Here is a 26,635-nt window from a genome sequence, read left to right as displayed (position 1 = left end):
ATTTTTCTTTCTTTTAGTTATACAGCACATTATTGTATAATTAGCAATTTAGTTTAAATAATCGCCCATATGATGGACAGTTAGGCTATCTCTAATTTTATATGAAAATAGAAATCATGTTTGTATGTGTTTGTATCTTTGCACACATGTCCAGTGATTTCCTCAGAATTAATTTCTAAGTGCGATTACTTGGTTAGAGCCTGCACATCTTTGATTTTATCTATGTAGGCAAATTTTATACATACTGCAATTTTTCTCATTTTTTTGTCTTAATATTATAAAGATGTTTTTTAAAGTGTGGGGATTTTTCATTTTTTAAACAGTCAAATCTATTCGTCTTTCACCTTTATGATTTTTGCCCTTGAGTTTTAACTAAGTAAATCTCTTACATGTGGCTTATAACAATCTCTCTATTTTCTTCTACTCTTGAAAAACTGGTTATTAACTTGAAAAAAATTATATATTTTGTTTTATTTATTTTTAAATGGCATATTTTAAATGTTCATAATTTGGTATATCTATTACTTCTTTTTTTTTTAGATTTTATTTATTTATTTGACAGCGAGAGAGAGAGATCACAGGTAGGCAGAGAGGCAGGCAGAGAGAGAGAGAGGGAAAGCAGGCTCCCTGCGGAGCAGAGAGCCCGATGTGGGACTCGATCCCAGGACCCTGAGATCATGACCTGAGCTGAAGGCAGCGGCTTAACCCACTGAGGGTTAACACACCCAGGCGCCCCTATCTATTACTTCTTTGTTCAATTCTTTTTTATTTGCAAATGAAATGGAGTATTTTTACATAAATTTATTTACGAAGTATTGATATTTTAAGCTTGAAGATCAATATTTATAGCCATAAGTGATTTTTTTTCCTGTTTTAGGAAAGAAGACAGAAAAATATAATCTTCCATCTTCAAAAAGAAGACAGGAAAGAAAGCTCCCAAGAAGTAAGCAAGAAGAATGAAGCTACTTTTCCCTTGTTCAGGGGCTTACCTGGATGACCAGCATGACCTCCTTCAGCCACATGGCCATCTGGGTATCCCTGGAGCACAGACAGTCCCATCCTTGCCTTCTAGACCACCCTATTAAAGGACCTCCCCTCAAAAAAGAAGAACCCAGACACCATGTTGGTTCCAGCAGACTTCTTTCCTCTTATCAGTAGGAGGAATAGGGTGGAACTGGATAGGAGGTGTCAGACAGTTTTGAGATTAGGACTGTGTCTAGTCTGGCTCAGAGCAAGGATGAATAGACCAAGAAAGTCTTAATGGGCAGGCAGGATTCAGACTCCCAGTATCAAACTGGAGTTAGATTTAGAATTACTGAGCATTCAAAATCACCTGAATTGACTCATGCTTGTTTTTCTTGTGTCTACTCCATGCATGAAAACTGGATTATTTGTAGTTTAGGAAACAAAAATTTGTGAAACTGTATTTTTTAGTTCCTCTGCTTTATCTCTCTGCTGTCCTTGTCTCCCTGAACTCTCTCTCTCCTACTTTTCTCCTTCCCTTTTCCTTCATTCTTTTACTCAAAACTATGTATCCAAGGTGTGCCAATCAGTAAGGATTCCCTTGGATTCTGGGCCATTCTGTGAGCACCCTGGGAGGGCATTTTCCCTCGGCTCCCAACATGCATCGTGACATAAGCATCACTGCTTTGGACATGCTCTGAATTTTCCTGCTTGTTTCTAGGGCCTCTCAGTCTCAGGTTTGACCCCTGAGGGGACTCAGATCTCCTTGCTTGCCCTCTTCTTCCCCTTGTCTCTTTCCCCTGATTTCAACCCCATCACCTCCCGCGGCTGGAGGACACTTAGTCTTTGTCATATGCTGCATTTTCTTTACCAATGACTTCTAGGAAAACTTCACCTTTAGACCTCCAAACTTGTATTGTTAGCCTATAAAGGTAATTTTTGGAACTTCGAAATCCCTTGGGCTCTCAACAAGTTCTGTGTTTCAAGATTTAGTATGAGGTCTCCAAAACAGTCTCTACTGAGCAGTGACATCTCAGTTCTAGCCAGTATATATCCTTTCCCAGATACTTATTGATTTAAAAATTAGGGAACCCTGGGCCATTGTGATTCATAAGGATAAAAAATACATCAGTTTAATATTTTCAAAAATATGCTCCCCTTATATATTCAGTCAGCAAAGGCGAATGGAGTGTAAGGTATGTATCAGGTACATGTCCCAGGTCCTGTGGGTTCAGCAGTGAGCAAATCACAAGTATCACTACCCTCGTGAAGTTTACATTCTAGTTGATGTGTGTGTGATTAATAGACAAAAAGGGGAGTTAACGGGGAGAAAGAGAAACAAGATGAAATATTGTGAGTTTGGGAAAGAAAAAAAGCTACACACAAAAAAGAAGAGGAATAACTATAAGAAAATAACATAAAAATGAAGTACAAGAGTACTGAGATTTCCTGAAAGGTTGAGGACTGGGGTATGAGAGGGGAAGTCACTAAGGGGAGAGGAGGCAGTTCCCTGGGGACCCCATTTAAACGATTCACAAATCACTATCCCATGCGCAGCCTCACCTAGGCCCAGAATCCAAGAGAAACTCCACGCGGTGGATCAAGCAACTGAAGGGAAAGATGATTCAACCAGGAACTCAAAGATCATGACAAGGGCCCCAAAGGCAAGGACAGAATGTGTCCAAACCTCTGGACCAAAGGGTAAGCTGGGGACTGAACCTGCTCTGTGTGGGAGGGCCTCTCATGGGGCAGGCACAGGGTTGGGTATTATGTGAAGGAAATGGTAGATGGGAGTAGAGCAGACAAGACAGCAAGGAGCTGCTAGACTGAGAGTGGTTGTGGAAAGAAGTTAGTGCAGTGCTCCCCACAAGCAGGTCCACTCAGCTGTGCCACGTGGACTCAACATGACCACTTCCCAGTGTCTGCTGTTTACATTTCCGTTGGTAGTCATCACTGCTCCAATGGGTCTGGGGGCTTCTGTCGGTTTCATGCTTGTTCCATGGGAGGAGCGGCACCAATCCTCAAAGTGGACACACTCTTAAGTGTATTTCTTAATGGCTTATTTCTAGAAGTGAAGTGGCTTAATCAATATTTAAAATTAACATAGACTGATGATCATATTGTTGCCATTTTGGACTCCCATTAATAGCGTACAGATGCTCTTTTTCCTCCACCTCCACCAAAACTAGAAATAATAAGGCTTTTCTGTGTTGACAGATTAAAAACAAAAAATTATATTCCACCCATGTTTTCCTTGGAATCTTTTTGCATCTTGCACGTGATAGATTGTATTACTGCTCACTGATATCTCAGAAGGTTATAAACCCTTGCCCCGTGAACTCCATGTGGCCATGTCACTTGACTTGTCCAAAGAAATGTGGACAGGTGTGAGGGTCACTTCAAAGCCAAAGCTTTAAGAACCTTTGTATCGGGGCGCCTGGGTGGCTCAGTGGTTTAGGCCACTGCCTTCGGCTCAGGTCATGATCTCAGGGTCCTGGGATCGAGTCCCGCATCGGGCTCTCTGCTCGGCAGGTAGCCTGCTTCCCTCTCACTCTCTCTGCTTGCCTCTCTACCTACTTGTGATCTCTCTCTGTCAAATAAATAAATAAAATCTTTAAAAAAAAAAAAAGAACCTTTGTATCACCTTTTTGTCTGCCATGGGACCAACAGTGTTCTAGAGAGAGGTTGCTCTGTTCCCAGGATCCATATATGTCAATGACACAGAACTAGCTTGTGATGAATGAGTAACATGAAGGAGAAGTACAACTGGATTGTTCTAAGCCAGCACTTGGCAAACTTTTTCTAAAAGGGGCCAGATAATAGTTCAAGATTTGCTGGCCATAGAGTCTCTAGTACAACTACTCGACACTGCCACTGTAGAATGAAAGGAGCCAGAGACAAATATATATAAGCAAATGCAAATAAAACTTTATTTTGATTTTTTATGTTTATTTTGTTAGATTTTACTTATTTGAGAGAGAGACAAAGAGAGAGTGTGTGAGAGAGAGAGCATGAGCAAGATGAGGGGCAAAGGGAGAAGCAGATTGCCTGCTGAGCCGGGAGCCTTATGCAGGGCTCAATCCTAGGATTCTGGGATCATGACCTGAGCCGAGGGCAGATGTTTAACCAACTGATCCACCCAGGTGCCCCAAAACTTTATTCCTAAAAACAGGGATTGAGCCAATTTGGCTATTTGGCTGTCATTTGCTGATACCTGTTATCAACCACTGAGATGGGAGTTTCACAATTTACCATAACATTATCTAGCCTATTTCTACTAAGATAACTGTTTTTTAAAACAAATTTGCTATTAACATTTTTTCTTTTGAGGATCACCTGTTCATATTTACCCATTTTTGTATAGGATGATTCATTTTTTGTTTACTCTATTACAGAAATGAAAACTTTGTTATCTTATTACAATTTTTCTTATTTTATTTCTGTCTTTTAACCTGAGAAATTTTTGGTTGTGGAGACTTGTTTTTTTTGTTTTAATATTTTATTTATTTGACAGAGAAATCACAACTAGGCAGAGAGGCAGGCAGAGAGAGAGGAGGAAGCAGGATCTCCGAGGAGCAGAGAGCCTGATGTGGGGCTCGATCCCAGGACGCTGGGATCATGACCTGAGCCGAAGGCAGAGGCTTTAACCCACTGAGCCACCCAGGCGCCCCTGGAGACTTGTTTTTTTAATTTGGTTTAGACAAATCAGTTTATCTTCCCAAGATGGTTTATGCCAGAGTTTCTCAACCTTGACATGATGGGGATTTCGGGTGGAATAATTCTTCATCATGAGTGCTATCCTGTGTATCATGAGAAGTCTGGCAACATCCCAGCCATTAAATGTCAGTAGCATCTTCCTCCCAGTCATGGAAACAAAAAGATTTACCAGCATTGTCAAATATCCCCCAGTGGACCAAATCACCTAGCACTGAGAAGCATGGCTTTATGCCCAATATTTCTGCCTTAAAAAGCCCTTTCTGTATTATATTTATAAGGTTATATCCTTTACCTACTTCTGTTTGTATTAAATTTTGTTTGTATTATTATTTTGTTTGTATTAAATACATATATTATGGATATATGTATGTTTATATTAAAAACATATTGATTATTATATTAATATATATTAATTTATGAATATACAGCATCTGTAATATTTTTAGCCTTCCTCTCTATTAACATGAGCTTGCTATCTTACCATGATCAGTGCCATAATGTTCATTTCACAAGATTCATATCTATCTTGTTTCTCCAAAGTGGTAGAAAGAAAAAAAAATTACATTAAAATAGTTGGTATAGAAAGCATAAAAATCTGTTTCAAATTATAGATGACATTAATTTCTTTCATTTTTTTAGAGAAGAAAAGGAAAAAAGATGTTGATTCAAGTTCAACAAGAAGGTGCCAGAAAAACATTCCTCCAAAGGGTAAGCCAGAGGCAGGGACTGTCCCTCAGGCTGCATGGCACCTGGCCAGCAGCTGATTGTTTGTCTTCCTGTCTTCCTTCTCTTTCCCTCCCATCCTTGTCCTCCTCTACGTAGGTATCTTTCACCTACATTCTTCTCTTCTCTAACAAAGTGTCACGCCTGACACTCCAGGTGAATGCCAGTGCATACCTTGGGTTGCCTACCCCATCACCAACTTCTCCACTGGGATGGATTCTTCAACACAGAATCCACCAACAAAGACCCAAAATGTTTAAGAGAAAATGACTGAACTCATGAGTCAAGTTCTAACATCAACTTCTACTTCCTTCACTGTAAAATTTGGTGAAAACTCTTAGGGAAGCAAGGCCCTGACGGTGTTCCTATTTGCAAAGAGCTGAGCTTTCTCTTCCTGTGATAGACAGGGATGCTGGACTGGTCTCTGTGGGTCTGCCCCTTGGCTTGCTTCTGCCCCCTGCACTCCGAGGCCTCTTGGGGTCATTCTCCTCCTATCTTCCTCCTCCTTTTCCCCCTCCTCTTTTTCTGCCTGCACTGATTTTCTTTCTGCTTTTGTGACACTTCTTCAGCATTATCTCCTCTCACTCTCCCTTCCCTTTATGGTCCAGTGACATTGGTCTTTTTTTCCCCATGAATTTATTGAATTTACTGTTGAGGTAGAACAGGTACCCACAGACTGGGGCCATTGACAAGTCTGTGGCAGGTCTGCAAAAAGGAGGAGCTTATAAATTATCTGTGACACTGAACACATTGTCTTCACAGACCATCTCAGTGGAGGTGCCTTGATATCCATTTTTTTCTTTTTTCTTTTCTTTTCTTGTTTTTTTTTTTGTTGTTGTTGTTGTTATTTTTGTTTTTGGGGTTTTTTTTTTGACAGAGAGAGTGTGACAGAAAGTAAATGAGCTCCCCGGGGGACACCTGGGCAGAGGGAGAGAGAGAATCCCAAGCAGGGTCCACACCCAGAGTGGAGCCCAACATAGGGCTAGATGCCGCAACCTTGACAGCCTTGATTCTATTTTGATCAAGCTGCTATCTCTCAACACATCACATGTTGAGTAGTGCTCGTGTAATATGCCTAAGAAAAATGCGTGTACCATAAATGTACACCTTGAGGAATTAACCCAAAGGAAAAACGCGGAAACACAACATAACCCACACCCACAATCCAACCCCTACCCACACGCTGAGTGCCCCCACCAGCCTGATTTCTCAGAGCATGGGCCATTTTGAAACTGGATGCTATGTCCTCCTTTCCTGCTCAGGACATCCTCAGCAGTACATACACTCATACACTCCCTCCCCAAAACTAATAATCCCCCTTGCTCACCTTCCCTTTGCTTCACACCCTGAGGTCTCACCTTGAAGTAAGCATTCTCTGTCCCAGCAGGCAAGGGTGAGTCTCCCTGACATGACTTCATAGAGCCCGGTGTTATTTTTCTTCATGGCACTTGTCACAACTGTAATTAACTGTTGACTGTGTAAAAGGCAAATGAGATCAGTAAGCCGTCAATCTTGCTCATTGCTCTATGTCCAACTTCTCCATGCCTCACAGTTTATGCTTAAATAACTGTCAGATCAATACATTATCCGTTCTTCTTTGCAAAGTATGAATACCAATATCAGAGTCTCAGTTTACTCATACAATTCATTATGAGCTTTAATGACTACTACCATGGAGCTCCAGAACTTTCTCCAGGTTATGTCTGTCCATGAATGATTTTCACCTTTTTGCCTTTTCCTATGTTCGTCTATCCAATCAATAATTACTTTTTTTCCATTCTGTTTTTCCTTGTCTCTCTTAGGCTTTTTGTTTCCTCCATCATACTTTTCATTCCCATGAACTCTCTTTGTTAATTGCTTACTTTTCATAACAGGTTCCTCATTGTTTGCTCACACTTATGAATGGTGATCTCATACATGTGGTAGAGCTCCAGGCAGGCCTTCTCCTCAGGGGTCCATCCTTAAAAGCCTGTTTGCAAGAGGAAGACTAAGCCAAATGCAAAATTATTGGGAACAGATCCGAGAGCTGTCCCTCCTTAGGTTACGTGGTGGTGGCTTTGGAAATACTCAGGACTTAAGGTCCTGCCTGACTTGGTAAGCTGCCTGCACCAAGAAAAGGACGGAGTCTTGCTTGTGCCCACAACTCTGTACCCTGGCTCTCTGCCCAGAACTGCCAGTGCCACCCACTGTTCCTGCATCTGCTTACAAGGATGTCTGGGACCTATATTTACCATAGAAAATTAAGGAATTAGTTCCATGAGACAGAGAACTATACAAGGTCCCCAGTGCCCCGCTAATCCCCCTTGGGGTTTACAGCAGTCCAAAGTTGCTTGTGGCTCTGGCTTGTCACCCACATTAGGAACCCCCAGGGGCAAATCTTTCACTCAACTTTGACAATAATACGCACTTAACATAAACTTGCAAGTAAATTGCATAGTCAAGATTATAAGCCCGGCCAATCTGGCTCCTGAGGCTGAGCTGTCATCCCCTGGGCCATATCAATTTGAGTGGGCAGAGTCCGGAGACAAGCAGCAGAGCCAGCCATTCCATGTGAGAATTCTGGCTGGCTCTTGAAGCTAAGTTCTTCCCACCCCCATTCCTATCCAGGCCTGCTATAGCCCCTGCCCTTCCAAGACTGGACATCTTCTATCTTTCTGTTCAGGGGAGCCATCCTTTCAGTCCTCAGGGATCTCTGCTTTCTTATCTGATTCAAGTTCACATCTTTCCAAAGTAACTAATGGTTTCTTCACCATTAATGCTGCTCTGTTCTTTTTCCAATGGTGCTCTCTTTTTCATACACTTCTTTTGGCTCTTTTTTTAAAGATTTTATTTATTTATTTAACAGAGAGAGAGAGAGATTTAGCGAGAGAGAGAGAGAGAGAACAAGCAGGTGAAGCAGCAGAGTGAGAAGGAGTAGCAGGCTCCCTGCTGAGCAGAGAGCTGGACACAGGGTTTGATCCCAGGACCCTGGGATCATGACCTGAGCCGAAGGCAGAGACTTAACTGACTGAGTCACATAGGGGACCCTCCCTTTGGTTCTTTTAGTAAGTATTTGAGAAAGTTGGACTAGTTGTTCACCTAGACTTATTCCACAAGTAACGTCCTGTATAAGCACCATAAGTTATAGGAAGAGCTTTCTCCTTGCCGCCAGAGATACCTCCTGCAGTCTATCTGGAATGAATCCATCTACAGTGAGGCTGGGACAAAAGAAGCAGGAATTGTTGATATTTATTTTAAACTTTTATAACTGCTTATCCTGAATCAATATCCCACATCCTTACTCAGGGTTTCACAGTTACCAAATCTCTCCATGTGCAATTTGCAGATTAGTCTAGAGTTCTTGGGGGTTTCTTTTTTATTCACAGGGAAAGAAAGAGAAAAATAATAAAATGAAAAAGGACAGTAAAAAAGGAAGACTGACGCTAGTAACTCAGTGCTAAGCACCTCACTCACCCTGCCTTGGTTTAAATCAGGAGATAAGATTATAGGAAAAAACCTTTCCTCTAGCCACATGTGCACCACGAAATATTTTGAACAGGCAACTTCTGTTCACACAGAAGGATAAGCAGGATGCTTATGAAATAAAGGAAACTTAGGTGATGGCCAGTTAGCTTATGAATTAAAACCCATTCACCAAAGAAGCCTTATATGTTTTACTAACCATTTTGTTTGATGTAATGTTGGTGGCAATGGTTTGGTTTATTGGAAACTGCTCTGTCCATGTTAGCTAACCTGCCTCTCAGAATGGAAGACCTCCTGCCAGTTAACCAGAGGTTGTCTCTGGTGCCATTTCCATGATTATTGTTATTACTATTATCAGAATTCAGGGAAAGGAAAATCCATAAAGAAGAGAGAATGAAGACTGAGCAACACTACACTCTTCTACTTTCCCTTCTGCTTTCAGAAAAACCTGAAGATGAAACTGTAGATTTTCTCTCTCCTGAACTTCCTGTGACCTGTGGTGAAGCCAAAGGGATTTTATACAAGGAGAAATTGAAACAAGGTGAGTTTCTCAGTCTTCTCTTTGGAACCCCTAAAACCACTAGAAGAGACGGAAGTACCAGTGTGTTGAATCACCCAGAAAATGATCCCTGCAAGCGAGGTTGCTGAGAAAGAAGTGCTTGCTAAGAAAGAATTTTTAGTTTTCGGTGTCATGGTAAGCCTGGCAGCTGGGCCACTCTACTCCCACATGGAAGTCATCCATGGACCCAATGGCACTACTTGCCTCATGTAGATGTCACAAAAAAATGCAAATCCTCTCCCACTCCCACACCACTCCTGCAGGTTTTAGGGCTTCCTTCAGTCTGAGAGAGGAGGAATCCAGACTCTTTTGCTACTGCTCCCTCCCTCCAGGGAGTCTCTCTGGACCCAAGCAGGTGGAACAACCATAATTAGGGATTTGAGGTTTAGGGTGAATTCACAGAGAATGAAATTGGATCTAGGAATAGTCCATCTTTATCTTACAGGCTCCTCAGAGAAGTGCATTCAGAATGAGGAGGGGGTTTGGTTCACACCAAAAGAATTTGAAATCCAAGGAAAACGGGCAAATACAAAGAAATGGAAGGAGACCATATACTGCAGAGGAAAGACCTTAGGAGAACTGCTGAAGGTATTTATCAGGGAACAGAAGGGTGATGGGTTTAATTCCTGGAAGGATAAGTGGAATTCCAATAAGAGAAATGTGAAGGAATTTCCTTTAGGATTCAACAGCATGATTGAGAAGGAGCTAGATTTTTCATAGAAAAATTTGTGGGTGAGAAAATTAGGAATGCAGAGTGGTGGTACCCACAGCAGAGAATGTTAAATGTGAGGAAAAGGCTGTGAGATCAGGAGAGTTTTAAGAAACTTAGCCTGGGGGTATTAGATGGGGTGAGCTAGGAGGAAGCCAGATGGAGATACAGACCTCTGAGAACTTCCCTGCACCCTCTGCCCAAAAAAGACCTCCTTCATACCCAGCTCCATCTGGACCCCTGGGTGACACCTTTCCAGACCACCCTGTCTGTCATGCAGTCAGTCCCTCGTTTGTACTTCCCCGGCTCACACTCTATCCTGTGAGCAACAAACAAGGCTAGTGGTCTTTATGATCCCAGAACCCAACACAAAGCCTCCCCAAAATGCTAAAAAAATTATCGCTGGGGTGGAATCATAAGGACTTTACCTACAGAAGGAAAAATGGAGAGGAAAAAGTGGGTGAGAAAAGACCTGGAAAGAAGGACTAATGGGTCCTGGGTTTGAGTAATGGGGGAAAAACTTATTTTGTCAAGTGAAGTCCAGAAGAACTGATTGGAGGATGGAGCTAATGTTTCTCTCAGACACCTTGGGTTTGAGACTGAGTAGGATGTCCTGGTACAAATATTCACTAGGAAGTGAGAACTTCGATGTGGACAAAAGAAGAGGTTCTAGAATAACCTCATTCACTGACCCCTTCTCTCTTTCAGAAAGGATTTTTGTTCTGTCCTCCAAGAAGTGTCAAGAGAGAGATAAAGAGCAGGTGAATTTCTACCACATTTTCAGTCTCCGTATTGCAGACTCTGCATTCAAAGGCTTACCTTTGAGTCCTCGAGTTCCCCAGCCCTGGGTCACCTTTACTTTTAGGCATTGCATCCTCATGACAATAGCATTGGCACACTGGTACATGTATGCGCCGCCGTAATTTCACAGTTCATTTGATATGGGGCCACAAATAACTCTTAAAATAAGAGGACAGAAACTGATGATTTACATGTGTTTCAGACCTGGATATTTGGATGAATACAGACCAAAGTTCTCAGAAATTGAGTGCGCTAGTTTGAAAAGTAATTATGCAATAGAGGTAGATAAGAACAGTATGTGAAAGAGCAAGAAGACCATCCTTGATTGAACATAAATATTCCTCAATTCAACACGATCATTATCAATAGTACCAAAACGAAATAGTGTTTGAACTGAGCTTTGTCTCAGCAGAACATCCCTCCAGGTGAAAATGGCAGTCATCATTGTCTTGTACTGTTCCTCCTCAACCTTCTTCACTTGCTTAAATATGTCCTCCAGATACAAATCTCACTCATGAACTTCCCATTGATCTAAACCTTAGGCAGAGGCAATGGTGCCTTTCTCATGTCACTCTGGAGGCTGCCCTGACCCTTGGCTGGATTCATTCAAAGTTTAAAAAGCCAAAGGGTCCCCCAAAGCTGTTTATTGTATAAAACATCTTTTCCATGCTGATTTGAAATATCTTCATGTGTACAAGGATGCTCCTTGTAATAGCCAAAAATTAGGGAAGAATACAAATGGCCATCATTATTATAAACAAACTGATACATCTACTGACTGGTGTTCAAAAAAAAAAAAAATGCATGGTTATAGACTCCTCCTTAGTCAATGGAAAACCACCCAAAGGTTCTAAGGTCAAGAAAGTTTCAGAATTTTAAACTAGTAGTAGTAGTAGAAGGAACCCGATTTTATTTATGAGACTATGTAGGTCTATGATTGAAAATATATCTGAATGAATTGGTTATTTTGGCATAGGATTACATAAGACATTTGTTTTCCATATGATACGTTTATGTACAGGTAGAAAATGTCCATTTATTACTTTTGTAATGAGAAACAAAACAATAAAGATATTTTAAATCCAGAGCATTAATCAATGGCCCCAATATTATAGTTCCTTCTCACTCATAATGTCACACGTCAGCACATTATAGTCAGAAGCACACTTGACCCGACCTTTCGGTCCTGCCTATCAGAAGCCACATTGGGATAATGAGATAATCTGTAATGACTACAAATGGACAAATGCAGGCCTTTTCTTCAGTCATGTTATCTTACACATCAGTGTTGCTCAGCAATGTACCCAGTCTCCATTGGTGTCTATCTTTTTCAGTGCGTACTGTCAAGAAACATGATGCCCATAGTCCAAACATATATTTTGTGGCTTCCCTATGGGATGCTGCCCCCATAACCCAAGGCAAAATGAGCAGCTGGTGCAAAGTCATAGGCTCAGGGCCTGTGAGAGCCTCTATCACTAGAAGAGCCCAGTATGAAGACAGCAGTTGCTACTCTAATAGTTTCTAGTGAAAACTAATGAGAACAAGTTTTTTGTCTTTTTATATTTTTTGACAGATTCTAGAGCCTTTGATTAAAGAGATTCCCTTCAAAGTGGGCCAATTTACAAGGAAGCATACATAAGCATAAGTAAAATCTATAAATGAGGAATATGTTACCTTGAAATCAAAGGCCTGAAAGACGTTGGGCAACAGGCCTGGGTATTGAGAGGGTTGATAACTGGTTCTCGACACTGTCAGGGATGGAGAAGCCTTCAAATGACCAAATAACACCTAGAAATTTGCTGAGCTGGTGGGGCCTTGTACTGCGTGTGGATAATGGCCTGTCCCTTTTTGTGATCTCCTTTGTGAGTAATTGTACATTCTGAATGAGTATGTCAAATGAAAGGGTGTCATCAGTGTGGTGTCATGCTTGCGCTCCTGGGGAAAGTAGGATGCAGTTAAGGTCTTGGCTGCAGAGGTTGTGTGTGATGCTAAAGCTGTTGAGGTACTGCAGGCAACCATGTAAAGGTGTGCTATATCCCCACAGACATGGAGGCAAGCTGCAGCTCAGATGCTGTAGAAAGAGGCACAGAGAAGAACTTTCTAGTCAAATCTGGGACAGCAAAACACTTGCCAGTCGCCAAGAGGTTGGTGTCAGTGATTTCGGTAATATTGTGTTTAAGAGCCTTAATGTGTGGAGCTCCTTTGTGAGTAATTATATCCCACTAAATTTAAACAAGTTACCCTCTATACTCTTAGGGGTGTTGCCAAAGATAAAATAGAGGACAAACAGGTATACCTCACTGTAACCATCAAAATTGTTGCCTCCCCTGATGCCCCATGGTCATAATATAATACTAGTGGCTCTAAAATCTCACATAGTGGGCATGGATGTTCTTACCCAATGAATAATGAAGTAAAAGAAAATTGTTTTTGACACTTAACAATCAGTCTTACAACATGGAACCCATGGACCTTCCCCTCTGTTAAAATAGTTAGTAAAATCCAGTATAAATTTCAAGCACCAAAACTCATGATACAAGATCTACTCAAGCAGGAGTGATTACCTCTACTGTTGAATGGTGGAAAACTGCAACCTCAGTGCCGTGGCCCAGCAGGCAGCAATACTAAAGCATAAGACAGTCAGCAAGCTAGAGAAAGAGAAGATAGACCCTGGTCCCTGAGACTCATTGCTTCTTGATCCAGTTGTCTTCTGGTTGCCAGCAAGGAAGAGAGATCAGCCCTCCACCAAAAACTGGGGCCAGATAGTCAGAGCTGATGATGCACTACATGTACCAAGAGAGTATGAACTGATTTATTACTCATATAAGGCGGCTTTCTAGGGAGAGCGGGGCAGCCTCCCAAGCTGGTCTGAAAATGATCTGAGTGGCCAGGGGGAGTAGCCCAAGGTTTTATAAGGGCTGGAGGAGGTGGGGGCCAGGGTGAGAATTCTCCTACAGGGGCAGAACTTATTTCGTTTGAACTTCTCACTGGGGCCAAGAGGGGGAGTCCATGAGCTTCCTTATTGAGTTGCCCAGAGGAGCCAAAAGGGAAAGACGGAGGAGCGGGACTTGAAGCTCTCAGCCATCAAACATAAAAGCCACAGTCGGAACACGACTGTGGAATTGTACATCCTTTCTCTCTTTCTCTGCGATATCGTGTGTGTTGGAAACTGTTCCACGCCAGAGCCTACGGAAGGGGGTGTCATACAGTGAGGGGGGTCATGCAGTGAGACTGTGGAGAGACAGTTGGAGAGAGAGAGAGAGGTAGAGGAAGAGGAAGAGAGAGAGAGGGGGAATGAGCATAGGTATGAGGCTTTGCCTTTATTGGGGTAGAGGGTAGAGGCCTAGGTTTTCTCTGGGTCACTCTTTATTGGTGAATTTAAAACGTAAGAGCTAGAATTTCAAGTGTGGGAAGAAGGTGGGGGGAAAGGTAGTCCAGGGGCACCTGTGTGGCTCAGTTGTTTAAGCACCGGCCTTCAGCTTAGGTCATGATCTCCAAGTCCTGGGATTGGCCCAGTGTTCAGTGGGGAGTCTGCTTCTTCCTCTCCCTCTGCCCCTCTCCCTGCTCTCTCTCTCTCTCAAATAAAAATCTTTTTTAAATTTTTAAAAAACAAATAAACAAACAAGCAGCCCAAATAGTCAGTTACTGAAATGAATCACGATCTCTAAAACAAAGGAAGCTCAGTGGAAATTGGTGGCCTGACTCTATCCAGTTGTGTGGCTGGAAATGGGTTTATTTGAGAAATAGCGAGATAGCTGTGTTTATCAGGGGACTGGAGCAATCAAGACTTCAGTCAGGCACTTGCATTACCAAAAAAAGGAAAAAAGAACTATCAGTGCCCACACTACAGCAGGGGTGGGGCTCTGGATCCAGCTAGGGTCTCAACTAGGAGAAGCGAGTAGGTCTGGGTTACATGGGGAACTGGCGTCTGCACCGTGGACCTGGGTAAACAAGGCGTCCAGTCCCAGGGCAAGAATGGCCATTGAATGTCAACTCCAGGGACAAAGAAAGGCAGACTGGGAGGTTCCGGAGGGGAAACTCAGAAAGATCACGTGAAGAGGAGCCCTCTTTATGGAGTCCTGGGGCTCCTGTAAGTACACGAATCTGCTCAGGAAGTCTCCCCAATTAAGACAGAGATGGGGGGCGCCTGGGTGGCTCAGCGAGTTAAAGCTTCTGCCTTCAGCTCAGGTCATGATCCCAGGGTCCTGGGATCGAGCCCCGCATCAGGCTCTCTGCTTAGCGGAGACCCTGCTTCCTCCTCTCTCTCTCTCTCTCTGCCTGCCTCTCTGCCTACTTGTAATCTCTATCTGTCAAATAAATAAATCTTTAAAAAAAAAAAAAAGACAGAGATGGACTCACCCCCAAATCAAGGGGGAATTTTTACTTCAGCTGAGTAGCTAGATTTTTTTTATTTATTTGAGAGAGCGAGCATGAGCAGGGGGATGGAGAGAGGGAGAAGCAGACTCCCACTGAGCAGGGAGCCCAACACAGGGCTCGATCCCAAGACCCCAAGATCATGACCTGAGCCAAAGGCAAACGCTTAACCGACTGAGCCACCCAGGCACCCCTCCAAGTGCCTAGTATTAAGAATGGACAAAACATTTCCATCCCTTATGTCCTCAGCCAGGTCCTTGTACTTGTGTTGTGGACAGTTGAGGGTAGTGGCAGGATTTCTCTCCTTAGATACGACTGATCCCCGGCTCCTTCAGTCCTTTCCTCCAGCTCCTGATGGTCTATTTCCCACCTTTTCAACACCCAGAAAGACGTCTCTTCCTGGCTCCTATCTTTAGTACAGAGAAAACATGTTCTTATGTATGGAGCCCCACTATCCCTCTTGCGGGGTCAGGAGTGGAACCAGGGGCTCCTGCCTGTAGGTTCTTATCCAGCAGTAAAAAATCGCTTGTAGAATTTACTGGATCTCATTTTAAGGCCAGGAGAAAGACAATGATTTCAAAGGCCCACGAAACAGCCAATTTATACAGCAGCTCTCTATCTTTATGTTTCCGTTTTTCGGCCATAACGTCAGGAACCGTTCTGGGTCTGCCCGGCACACCTGCCTGCACACGGTGGATGGGACAGCTCTGAACCCAGAGGCACAGGCAGCCTGGGTGCCAGTCTGGCTCAGTTACTAAGTTGTAGCGACTCTGCAGGCTAAAAAGCATCTTGCCTTTCCAGGCTTGTAAAATAAGGAGGTTGCCAAAAGCTGGGTTTTCTCAAATTTCATGTACTTCCAAACCATCTGGGATCCTGTGAAAACAGATTTCAGTTCAGTAGGTCTGCATCTCTAGCCAGTTCCCAGGGGATGCTGATGCTGCTGGTCCTCAGGCCACACTTTGCATAGAAAGGGCTTAAAGGATGCTCCATCCCTTCCAGCTCTGCCAAGGTGTGGTTCAAGGGCAGCTTGATGATTCTTGCCATTTGCCTGTCTGTGATTGGTAAGGCCATGCTCGTCCCCCATCAGCCACCTCCCGGAGCACCATGGTCAGGCGGGTTGGAAACTTCCACTGGGCAACACACGAGGATGGTGTGTTCCAAAGCCCCTCGGTGTCAGGGCTGATCCCAGTGCTGCTGCATTCTCTCCACTTCCAGGGGGAACACTCCAAGGAATGTGAGGTGTGCTGTAGAGGGGGACCACTGGTCTGCTGTGACACTTGTCCAAGAGCCTTTCATGAGGACTGTCACATTCCATCGGCAGAGGCAGAGAGGTTAGTGAGACACAGCCTTGTCTTTTGCACACAGACTCTGCCCAGGCTCTGCCTCTAGTATCTCTTCTCCAGGCAGAAGAGCAGGACCTGTGAGTGTCATGGCTCAGGTATGACCCAGAGCAGCAGGATGGTGTATGTTCCATGTGGTATCATGGCAGCCTTTACTTCTGAGTCTGTGACAGAGCCGTCTTGCCTAGACCTTGCCACTGCCCCTGGCGAGCGTCCTCTCTTAGTGTTACAACCCTGACTCCCATCCCTGGGGATTGAGGATGGGAAACACTAGCTGTTGATGTTCCGCACTTTTTCAGAAAAGGCAGGAAACATGGCCTGTTCCTGCATTTTACCATGGGCTCAACGGGCTGATAGAAACCTGGGTCCCCAGGGGTTAACCCCCAGTTTTGACACTTGGGTATGACAGGCAGGGCGTCTTGTGCTCCCAGCAGCTCAGCTCAGGGAAGGGCAGCCCACCATTCACCCTGACACCACTCTCCGTGCACTGAGCCCCCTCGTGCCACTCTCAATGGGAGGAGGGTCTTGGACACTCCAGGAGGTGTCCCCTTCATCTCCCAGCTGTGTCGTCCATCGGCCATGCCTGAAAGGAGGACGGTGGCAGCTGTAGGAACAGGGTCTGTTTCCAGGGGCCTGGCCCTTGCTCACCCATCCCCCACCTCTCAGGAGCCCGTGGACTTGCACCTTCTGCCGGATGAAGGAGTCTTCGGGAAGGCAGCTGTGTCACAGGGAATCTGAGGTCCTGGAGAGGCAGATGCAGCCTGAGGAGCAGTTGGTGAGTTGCGTGCAAACCCCAAGCCTTCTCCTCACCCCAGACACGTGAGAAGTCCAAAAGATAGAGGGGAAGGGAAAGGGCGCCCACAGGTGCCTGAGGGAGCCTGCAGTGTCTCGCTTCTGAGGATGGCGATTCGGTGCCCAAAGTCCAGAGTTCGATGCACCCCAGGGCTCTTTGGCAAATGTGGCTGGACGGCTGGCGGTGTCTGGCTGCGCCCTCTTGTGCCTGTCTGTCTGGGCATAGGCCCGGCTTCGCTCTCTCGAAGCTGCATTTCCCTTTAAAACTCTCTTCACATTTTACAGAAATGTGAGTTCCTCCTCTTGAAGGCCTACTGTCATCCACAAAGCTTCTTTTTTGCAGAAACCCCACATAACGTAAGTGACATTTCATGGTTCTTGTTCTCTGGGCATCTCTTTGACGGAAAGCTCACTCTGGAATTTGGGAGCGTGACCCCTAAGGGTGCCGGCTGTTGGCCAAGAGCGGGTTTAGTTGCAGAGTCTAGGGGGCGGATACCCCTGTTCAAACTCCACCCGCCGAATCTGGGTTCTGGGAGCCCCGGGCGACTTGCTCCGCCTAGCAGTTTCTCCTTCTCTTAGATGAAAATGTCTTTCTTACAGTCAGCAGAGGGTTTAGAGCCCTTCCCAGGAGACTTCAAGTCCCGCCTCCACCATTTTTTAGCTGTGAAATCCTGAGTAGGTTGTTTAAGGTCTCCCTCCTTTGGTTTCCTCATCTGGAAAATGGGCGTAATTATAGTACCAATCTCACAGGGTTGTTGTAGGATCATATGTTAACCTAGTGGCAGTGCTTAGACCATGTCTGGCATAGACAAGTCCGGTGCTAATATCATCACTTCCGCTGTGTTTCTGTTGGATCCCTTCCAGGAATAATGGCGGTGCCAATATCACTCTTTTGGCTTTGTCCCTAGATTCGAGATTACGGAGAGCCCTTTAAGGAAGCCATGTGGTTGGACCTGATTAAGGAAAGGCTGACTGAGAACATGTACACAGTGGCGTGGTTTGTTCGTGACATGCGCCTCATCTTTAGCAACCATAAAACATTCTACAAGGTAAAGCGTGTCTCTGGTTTCCTCTGCACCTCCTTTCCACTTTTCCCTAATTTCTGGAGCAGCAGAGTTTTGGGAGAATTTTACCAGTCTGGTCCTGGAGAAAGCTCAGAATGAGTTGGATTACAGAAGAAAGCGGCCTCTTAATTCCAGGGGTGGAGAGGAATTCAGACAGAACAGGGAGAGGGAAGCATCCTTCCCTGAAAACAATCCGTCCCCAATTCTAGGACAGGCAGGATAGTCACACGGAGAACAGCCCATCTCATCCTGCCTCATTCTAATGGGGAGGAAAGGTGATTTATGGTTACCTTGTTCTCCATGCCTCAGAAATACAGAAATGAACAAAGGAATTCAACTTCATGAAATAAACTCCCAGGATGTTCATGCTTGGATTTTTTTTACTTCTAAATTTTTCAAGGGACCCAAACCTCCAGAATTGCCCTCAGAGAGTGCTGGGTTCATCCTTTGTCCGCAGTGAGAGACAACCAGTTGAGTTATCTTGCAAGCCAACAGGTTGTTAACTGTAGTCTGTTGAGTTTATCTTGATTTATGCCACTATTTGTACAGATACTTCTTGGGAGGTATCTAAGGAAGATTTCCATTTCCACCCAGCCTCCTTCCCTTCCTCCATGGCACAAGTTGCCATGTTCATGAAGGCACAAACTGTAAACTAGTGTCAGCTTATGGAGCTGGAGGGAGAATCTACCCAGGGAGCCCCTCCATGCCTGGCCCAGTGTCAGCCTTGGAGAACGGAAAGTTCATCCTTCCTTCAGAAGGTGGGCTTTCAAGAAATGCTTTATCTTTGTCTGTTTTATCCCAAGCTCAGGCTTTGCAGTGATTAAAATCAGCTCTCCAGTCCTGACCACCAGTCAGGTCCAAGTTAGGAATCGTGCAGAGGCTTGTCCATTTCAGTGTTGTGGCATCAGCATCTCCCCGTGCCCTGCGCACTCCACCTGGCTGCTGGGGAAGCACAGTATTCAGGATAGGCAGGGTGGGGCTCTAAAAAAAAAAATAATTTGAAAATGCAAGTGTTTTGATAGTCCTAATTATCCTTAAACGTCTGTTTGTTTGCTTTTTTTTTTTTTTTTTCCTTTCAGGCTTCCAACTTTGGTCAGATAGGACTGGACTTGGAGGCAGAATTTGAAAAGAACCTCAAAGAGGTGTTTATTTCTTGCAAAGCCAACGAGAACAGCTTCCAGACTCGGTGACCCTGTTTTAGAAAGACTAAGCCACCCCAACTTCAGGATCCAGATGACAAGACCCTGGCCATCTTTAGATAGCCAGTGAGTCTGGGATGCTATTGGCTGCCCTCTTGACTCAAAGCCAGAGCCTTCATACCATCATCAGGCCTTCTTTTTTTTGTTTGATTCTTTCTACACCTAAAAGTGTGTGTGTGTGTGTGTGTGTGTAAGATACACGTCTAATCCCCAGCCAAAACCACAAGCCTCTTCTTTGTCAATATTTCCATCTCCCTTCTCCCACAGTTATCTATTCTCTTTCACTCAACTAAACTACAGGGATAATAGCTTCAGAATTTCTACAGTCCAACCTCTATGAAAAAGAAACTAAGTTAATCTTAAATTGTGTGGAAATTATCTTGTTTCTCTTTTATATGTATATCCTGTTATATTTTGTTTCTGTTATATAGATGTATAATTTATATATAAATATATTTTATATATAATATATCATATATTATATGATATATTATATGTCTATATATTATTATATATGCTATATAATAACACATATATCATATATAATATATCATTATATATTTCATATACCATTGCAGAGAGTATTTTTTAGAATTTTGCACTTGTATTTGTGAATGAGATTGGTCCATAAGTTTCTGTGTACTGTCAAAATCAGATGTAGGGCTATCTCAGCTTGGCACAAGTATGTCTAAACTTTCTACCTTTTTTGTGCTCTGGAATAGCTTATAATGTTTTCAATGAACCAACTCATAAAATTATATAGCCTACTGTTCTTTGAAGAGGTAATATTGACCATATTCTTTGCTTTTTCAGAGTCATTAAATGATTCAGATGTTCTCTTGCTTTTTGAATCAGTTCCAATTTTAGTTTTCTAAGAAGTCATTCATTATATGTTGTTTTGACTTGGCCTTATTTCTGCCATATTATTTTATTCCTTCTCTTTGGAATACTTTCATGTGATTTTTGTCTATATTTTCTTTGTTTTTGCCTTCTACTCTGGCAGACATTTGTAAGAGTTTTTAATTTTAATATTTACCTGCAAGCTTTCCAAATGCGTTTTTAACTTACTTTTTAAATGTCAGAGCCTAGGGTGCTTGGGTGGCTCAGTCCGTTGAGCGGCTGACTCTTGATTTCAGCTCAGGTCATGATCACAGGGTCCTGGGATTCAGCCCTGCACAGCAGGCTCTGAGCTCAGTGGGGAGTCTGCTTGACATTCTTCCTCCCCCTCTGCCTTTCACCCTGCTTGTGCTCTCTCTTTCAAATGAATAAATAAATCTTTTATAAGATAAATAACTAAATGTCAGAGCCAAAAATAAAATATCTTCAATGAGCCACATATTTAAGCCAAGTGTTCGTCACCTCTTATGCCCCTAGGTTTCCTAATTCAAACAGGGAGGAATTCACTATTTTATAATATAGCTATTTATTATCATTATTAAATGTTTACTTTTAATTTGTATTAATTATTTTAGTTTTATTCAATTATATAAATCATTATTTTGTTTTTGTTTTTTTTTTAAAGATTTTATTTATTTATTTGACAGATAGAGATCACAAGTAGGCAGAGAGAGAGGAGGAAGCAGGCTCCCTGCTGAGCAGAGACCAACGTGGGGCTCGATCCCAGGACCCTGGGATCATGACCTGAGCTGAAGGCAGAGGCTTTAACCCACTGAGCCACCCAGGCGCCCCTTAGTTTGTTATTTTTACATTATAGAAATTATTTGTTACTTCAAATAGCTACCAGAATGGAAAAGCTGAGGTTAAAACCACGATAACCCAGCTTCAGGACAGCAATATTAATGCTGTGAATCAGTGTCGCTGGTCTTTTCTTGCAGTGACTTCTCCTTGCTTCTTTTTTTGCTCCTTCTTTCAGTCAGTGTATCTTTAGGGAATTTTTTTTTTTTTTTAGGTAATTTTAAAAGAAGAGTACACATATGGCATGTTTTCTGAGACTTTGCATAACTCTGAATGTCTTCTCTGTTTTCATAAATTCACTGTTGGGCTTATATATATATATATATTTTTAAAGACTTTATTTATATATTTGACACAGAGACAGAGAGAGCACAAGTAGGCAGAGAGGCAGGCAGAGGGAGAAGGGGAAGCAGGCTCCCTGCCAAGCAGAGAGCCCGAGGCAGGGCTCGATTCCAGGACCCTGGGATCATGACCTGAGCTGAAGGCAGAGGCTTAACCCACTGAGCCACCCAGGTGCCCCTACAATATGTATTTTATCAAAACTTCTCACCTTCAAAATCAACTTGGGCTTTGGTCTACTGTGTTTGGGCATTTTCATCCTATACCTGTGAAGCGTGCTTCTTTGTTAGTGTGTAGACACATAGCGGGTTTCCTTGTTCTCTCTGTACTTACATATTTTGACAGGACAGGATTCGGTGTAATATTCTTATCATTGATCTTGCCTGGGGCTCTGCCCTTTCAATATACGTATCCAGTTCTTTTTTTCAGCAGCTGCATTAAATCTTTCTGATCCTTTTGTTCTGGGCTCTCTTTCAAGAACATCTATTATCCATATGCGGCTCTCTGCTCTCTGGCTTCCCTATTTATCATTTAAAAAAAAGAAAAAATAAGTTCCGGGAAGCACTCCTCTTCTGAGGTCATCAGTCTAAGACTTCAATATACTTATTCAAAACAATTACAATTCTATGGTCAATATCTTTAATGTTTTTTTATCATTTCAATCATGCTAATCGCTCTCTATCAACCTAGCAAGCTTTTCTTATCACAACACTTTTCTCTTCTCAAAACAAAAGTAAAAACTTACTGCCACTACTAAGCTGTCCTGACCTGTGTTCCTGATTTCTCCATTCTTATGTAGTGTCAATGGAAGAGTGTTATGGACGGAATTGTGTCCCCCCCCCCCCAAATTCCTGTGTTGGAGCTCTAACACCCCATGCGCCATACTTGGAGATAGGGCCTGTAAGAAAGGGTTAATGGTTAAATGAAGTCACAAGGGTAAGGCCTTAGTGAACTAGGATGAGTGTCCCTATAAAAGGAGGAAGAGATGCCCAAGGGGGCTCTGCCCGTATCCACAGAGGAAGGGGCAGGTGAGGAGGCAGCAAAAAGGAGGCCCCCCTCCCAGCCACGAGCCCACTCTCCCCTGTAGGGAATCAGCAGACACCTGCACCCAGAACTTTCAACCTCCAGAGCTGTGGGAAATAAATGCCTGTTGTCTATGCTGCCTGAGCTGGGGGTTTTGTTGCGGCAGCCCCGGCCGACTGACACAAAGAATGAGAGGCCCCTTGGGACCCCGCTGTCCTCCCCAACCAGGGACTCGGACGGGAGCGTGTGGGAGCCTCCGTCTCAGTTCCAGGTGTCACAGACTCATAAACAGACAATGGAGAGAGAGAGTCCCCCACTGTTTCCATAGCAGCGTGAACCACGATATGGACTGGCCACCTATGATCCAGGAAAGGGTGCAGGCGCTTGAGTCCTGACTTAAAAGAAGCAGGTAAAAAAATAGAATTCCTTGTATGATGTGGGAAGGGGACAAACAGGGCCATAAAGACTGCAGTTCTTGATGCTGTTCTGGGAGCGAAGACTGGGGGAGGGTGTGGCGAGAGATGGCCATCCCTGCGGTACAGATCTCTCCTCCTCCCAACTCACTGTGCATCAGGATAAAAGATCTCTACGCCCACCCCACCCCACCCCACCCCACCCCACCCCACCCCACCCCACCCCACCCTTGCCCCCGGCCCAATGTTTACCAGTGGCCAAGATTGCTGTGTATTAAATGATTGCGCATCTTTTGGTGACCCTCTCTTCCATTCTGGCCCTGGCAAGCTGAGTGGCGTCTCTCTTTCTCCTATCACAGCTGTGGCCTGCTCTGTAACTGAAAAAGAAACCAACAACATTGAAAGAGTCATTTATTCCTTTGAAAGTTTCAAACACTAGCAGTTTAGTTGCCATGACAACCAAGACCCCATCCCAGAAGACTTCTCTCCCTCTGGCTCCCTTTTGTTATCCCACGGTTCCTCTGGTTTTCACACTATTTCCACCTGTAAGAGCAGGGTTTGGTTTATTCTGCTCTACTCAGCTGACCCTCATCATCCACCAGTACCTCCAGGAGGTAGGCTCCCGCCTGCTCTTCCCTTGACTTCCCACCCCAAGTCCCACCCTCTGGCGTCAGTGACACCCCTGCACACAGGCCAATTGCCTCCCCCCAGGAACCCCTTCTAGTTCTGCACCCAGGCTGTCTCTCCCTTCTGGTCCAGCTCTGTTCCATTCCTCCCCTCCCACGCTGGCCAGGCCTGCTGAGAGCCTAGGTCAGCCCAGAACAACCCCCCCAAACTGTGACACCGGAGGTTATAAATGACTTTAAAGTGGTCCCTTGAAGCTGGGCAGGGCAAAGGCTACGACAATGTAACATGGAAAAGCTTTCTATGGGATGTGACTGGAGGAATTATACATAAGAATATGTACTCTCCTCCAGCTGATACCAGAAATTGGTACCTTGGAGGTACCTTGGAGGGGCACCTGGATGGCTCAGTTGGTTAAGTGTCTGACTCTTGATCTCAGCTCAAGTCTTGATCTTAGGGCCATGAGTTCAAGCCCCACATTGGGCTCCACACCCAATGTGGAGCCTACTTAACAAAAAAAAAAAAAAAAAAAAAAGGAGGGAGAGAGAGAGAAAGAAGAAATTCAACCCTGGAAAATTCAATCTTAGGATCTGGGAAGGCAGGGTCCCTGGTCAAGTTAACCTGTCCTCAGGGGAGGTAGACTTAACTGTCAATCAGCCTCTGGCCTGAGTCCCTTTCTCAGATGCTCTCCGCACTCTGGCAAAACCAGACCCAGCAAGCAAGCTCCCATCCCGCAGGTGGCTGGGGAGCTGTGCCTCCAGCTGGCCTGGTAGGTCCTGCTGGGAGTCCTGGTCTCTCCCCTTCCTTCTCTGAGGAGACTGACTGCTTCTTTCCCCCTAAAGATTCTCCTACTCCATCATGGAGTTCCTCGCCTCCTGGAATTGGGCGTGTGGACTGCAGGATTCCAGGCTCTCCCTTCTGCCATTGTCCCTGGGAAAAAGAAAAGAAAAGGGAAGGGAAGGGAAAGGAAGGGGAAAGAAAAGCACAGACCCTACTCCTTATGAGCCACGCCTCTGTGAAGTGACACGAGATAACAGAATCCATGAAGCCATTGTCTTACTCATTTTTCCCCTGGTCTCAAGGGTGCCACCTGCATCTCCGGAGCTATCTAGAAAAGGGAATGCCCTTTCAGCAAAGACCCTCTCCGCAGAAGGTTCCTTCGGGCAGTGTGCCAGCAGGCGTTTCTGTTGGATAAGACCAGAGCTGAGATTCCTTGGCACTGGAGACACCTTGCGCCAAGAGTAGCCATTGGCATCTGATGGTTTGGAGCAGGTGAACACCCTTGTGGGACCCCTCTCCTCCGTTGATCCAGAAGTAACATGGAGGCCAATTTGCCAGCAGACAGCACAAGGCCTTCAAGCGAGGAGACTCGGGAGCGAGGACATGGACCTGCGCCTGGACGCGAGGCCTGAGTGCCAGCAGGAAGGAGCAGCTGCAGGTCAAAGATGTCAGCTGCCACCAGAACTCATCTGTCCCATCGCCCTGGGACAGAATGTGTTCAAGGTGGAGGGATGGTTTGGCACTCTAAAGCTGTATAGTCTCAGGAGTGAGATGAGGCAGACACATCCTTATTTCCCAGGGGCAACACTAAGGTTTCCAGCCTTTAGACCCGGCAGCCCTGCAGGCAGGTAGTTGGGGCGCTGGGGTGGTGAGCTCAGACCCAGGGCTGCAGCGATGCCCGGTGGTCAAGGCCCAGACCAAGGGGCTGGCTCTGTGGATCCCATGCCTAGGGTCTGAACTGATTAATGGGCCCTCGTGGTATGAAATCCTGGTCTTTCTGTCCCCCTGGGGCAGGAGGCTTCTGGCAGCCCATGAAAGGTGGGCGTTGGGGCTTACGGGCACGTGAGAACACTCAGCAGTGGGAAACACGTGAGATGCTCTGGCGCATACTCTATCTTGCAGGGAGGTGTATCCCCTGTGAGAGGCTCGTCCTCCTAAGAAGCAAGGCAGAGGATTGGTCCTAATGTGGGGCACAGGCAGTCAGGCTCTGAGAGTTCCAGGCACTCAGGACTTCTGCGGTAACGGAGGATGAAAGGCCCCTTCTGTTCTCATCACCAGTTTAAAACCTCAGGGTCAGTGTAGGCACACTAGGAGGCGCACTGGGAATGCAGACTGGAAGGAGGGCTGTGGAATCTGTTTCCACTGAAACAGTTTGGGGCTGGTGGTTGGCCCAGCCTGGAGCTGGCCACCAGCGTCCTCTGACCTGGATTCTGGAATCTCCCATTGGCAGGAACACCCATAGGACCTGCTCTGGGGGAAGCTGCACCTCTAGAGGGGCCTTTGGTCCCAGTAAAGTATCTCTGACCCGACGGTGTTCAGAGAGGGGTTCTCCAAGACGGCTGTGTGGGGCCGCTGCTTGCCAACATGGCCGTGGCTCACAGCTTCAGAATCACCATGAAGCTTAAGATGCAAATTCCTGGGTCCCTGGCCCCAGATGGCAATCTCCAGGGCTGATGCCCAGAAAGTGGTGCATTCTACAAACTTAACAAGTTTTTCAGGTGACACTTTTTTGCCACCATTAAGTCTGACCTCCACTGCCCTTTGATAAGACCCACTGCTTATCTTCTGACAAAGGAACCAATCTAACTACTGCGGTGAAGCTTGCAACTTAGTAACAAGAGCTTCCCAGGCCCTGCAGGGTGACACAGCGCGCGTTTGTGGTTAGCTTGACTTCCAGGCTCTTTTGTTTGGCCATTTCATGTGTTCTAGTTTATTTAAGCATTTATTCAAATAGAACCAGTTTTCAGAAACAATGATAAGGAAGGAAAGAAGGGGTTTCCAGAAGGAAAAATGAGACCAGGAGGAGAAGGCAGCTGGGAGTGGAGGTGGGGAGGGCTG

At 44.8% G+C, this 26,635-nt stretch overlaps 1 protein-coding gene across 3 annotated transcripts in view; it reads left to right on the top strand.

The window, feature by feature from the left end:
- Positions 1–20,075, top strand: part of SP110 (SP110 nuclear body protein) — a 39,582-nt gene extending 19,507 nt beyond the window's left edge. For 2 of the 3 annotated variants that reach the window (XM_046018839.1, XM_046018838.1), the window contains 12 exons: positions 878–943; positions 2,521–2,664; positions 5,320–5,388; positions 9,308–9,406; positions 9,852–10,012; positions 10,842–10,894; positions 12,979–13,078; positions 16,524–16,639; positions 17,315–17,423; positions 17,726–17,797; positions 18,349–18,489; positions 19,584–20,075. In XM_046018839.1, coding sequence (XP_045874795.1) covers positions 878–943; positions 2,521–2,664; positions 5,320–5,388; positions 9,308–9,406; positions 9,852–10,012; positions 10,842–10,894; positions 12,979–13,078; positions 16,524–16,639; positions 17,315–17,423; positions 17,726–17,797; positions 18,349–18,489; positions 19,584–19,694 — 1,241 coding nt within the window. In that variant the 3' untranslated portion in view covers positions 19,695–20,075. The remainder of the gene's footprint in view (positions 1–877; positions 944–2,520; positions 2,665–5,319; positions 5,389–9,307; positions 9,407–9,851; positions 10,013–10,841; positions 10,895–12,978; positions 13,079–16,523; positions 16,640–17,314; positions 17,424–17,725; positions 17,798–18,348; positions 18,490–19,583) is intronic. The other variant, XM_046018837.1, reaches the window with a different exon arrangement.
- The last annotated feature ends 6,560 nt before the right edge of the window (positions 20,076–26,635 follow it).

This window comes from Meles meles, chromosome 9 (assembly GCF_922984935.1).
Source record: "Meles meles chromosome 9, mMelMel3.1 paternal haplotype, whole genome shotgun sequence".
In the NCBI taxonomy this organism is placed as follows: Eukaryota; Metazoa; Chordata; class Mammalia; order Carnivora; family Mustelidae; genus Meles; species Meles meles.
This window is presented reverse-complemented; position numbering and strand designations above follow the sequence as displayed.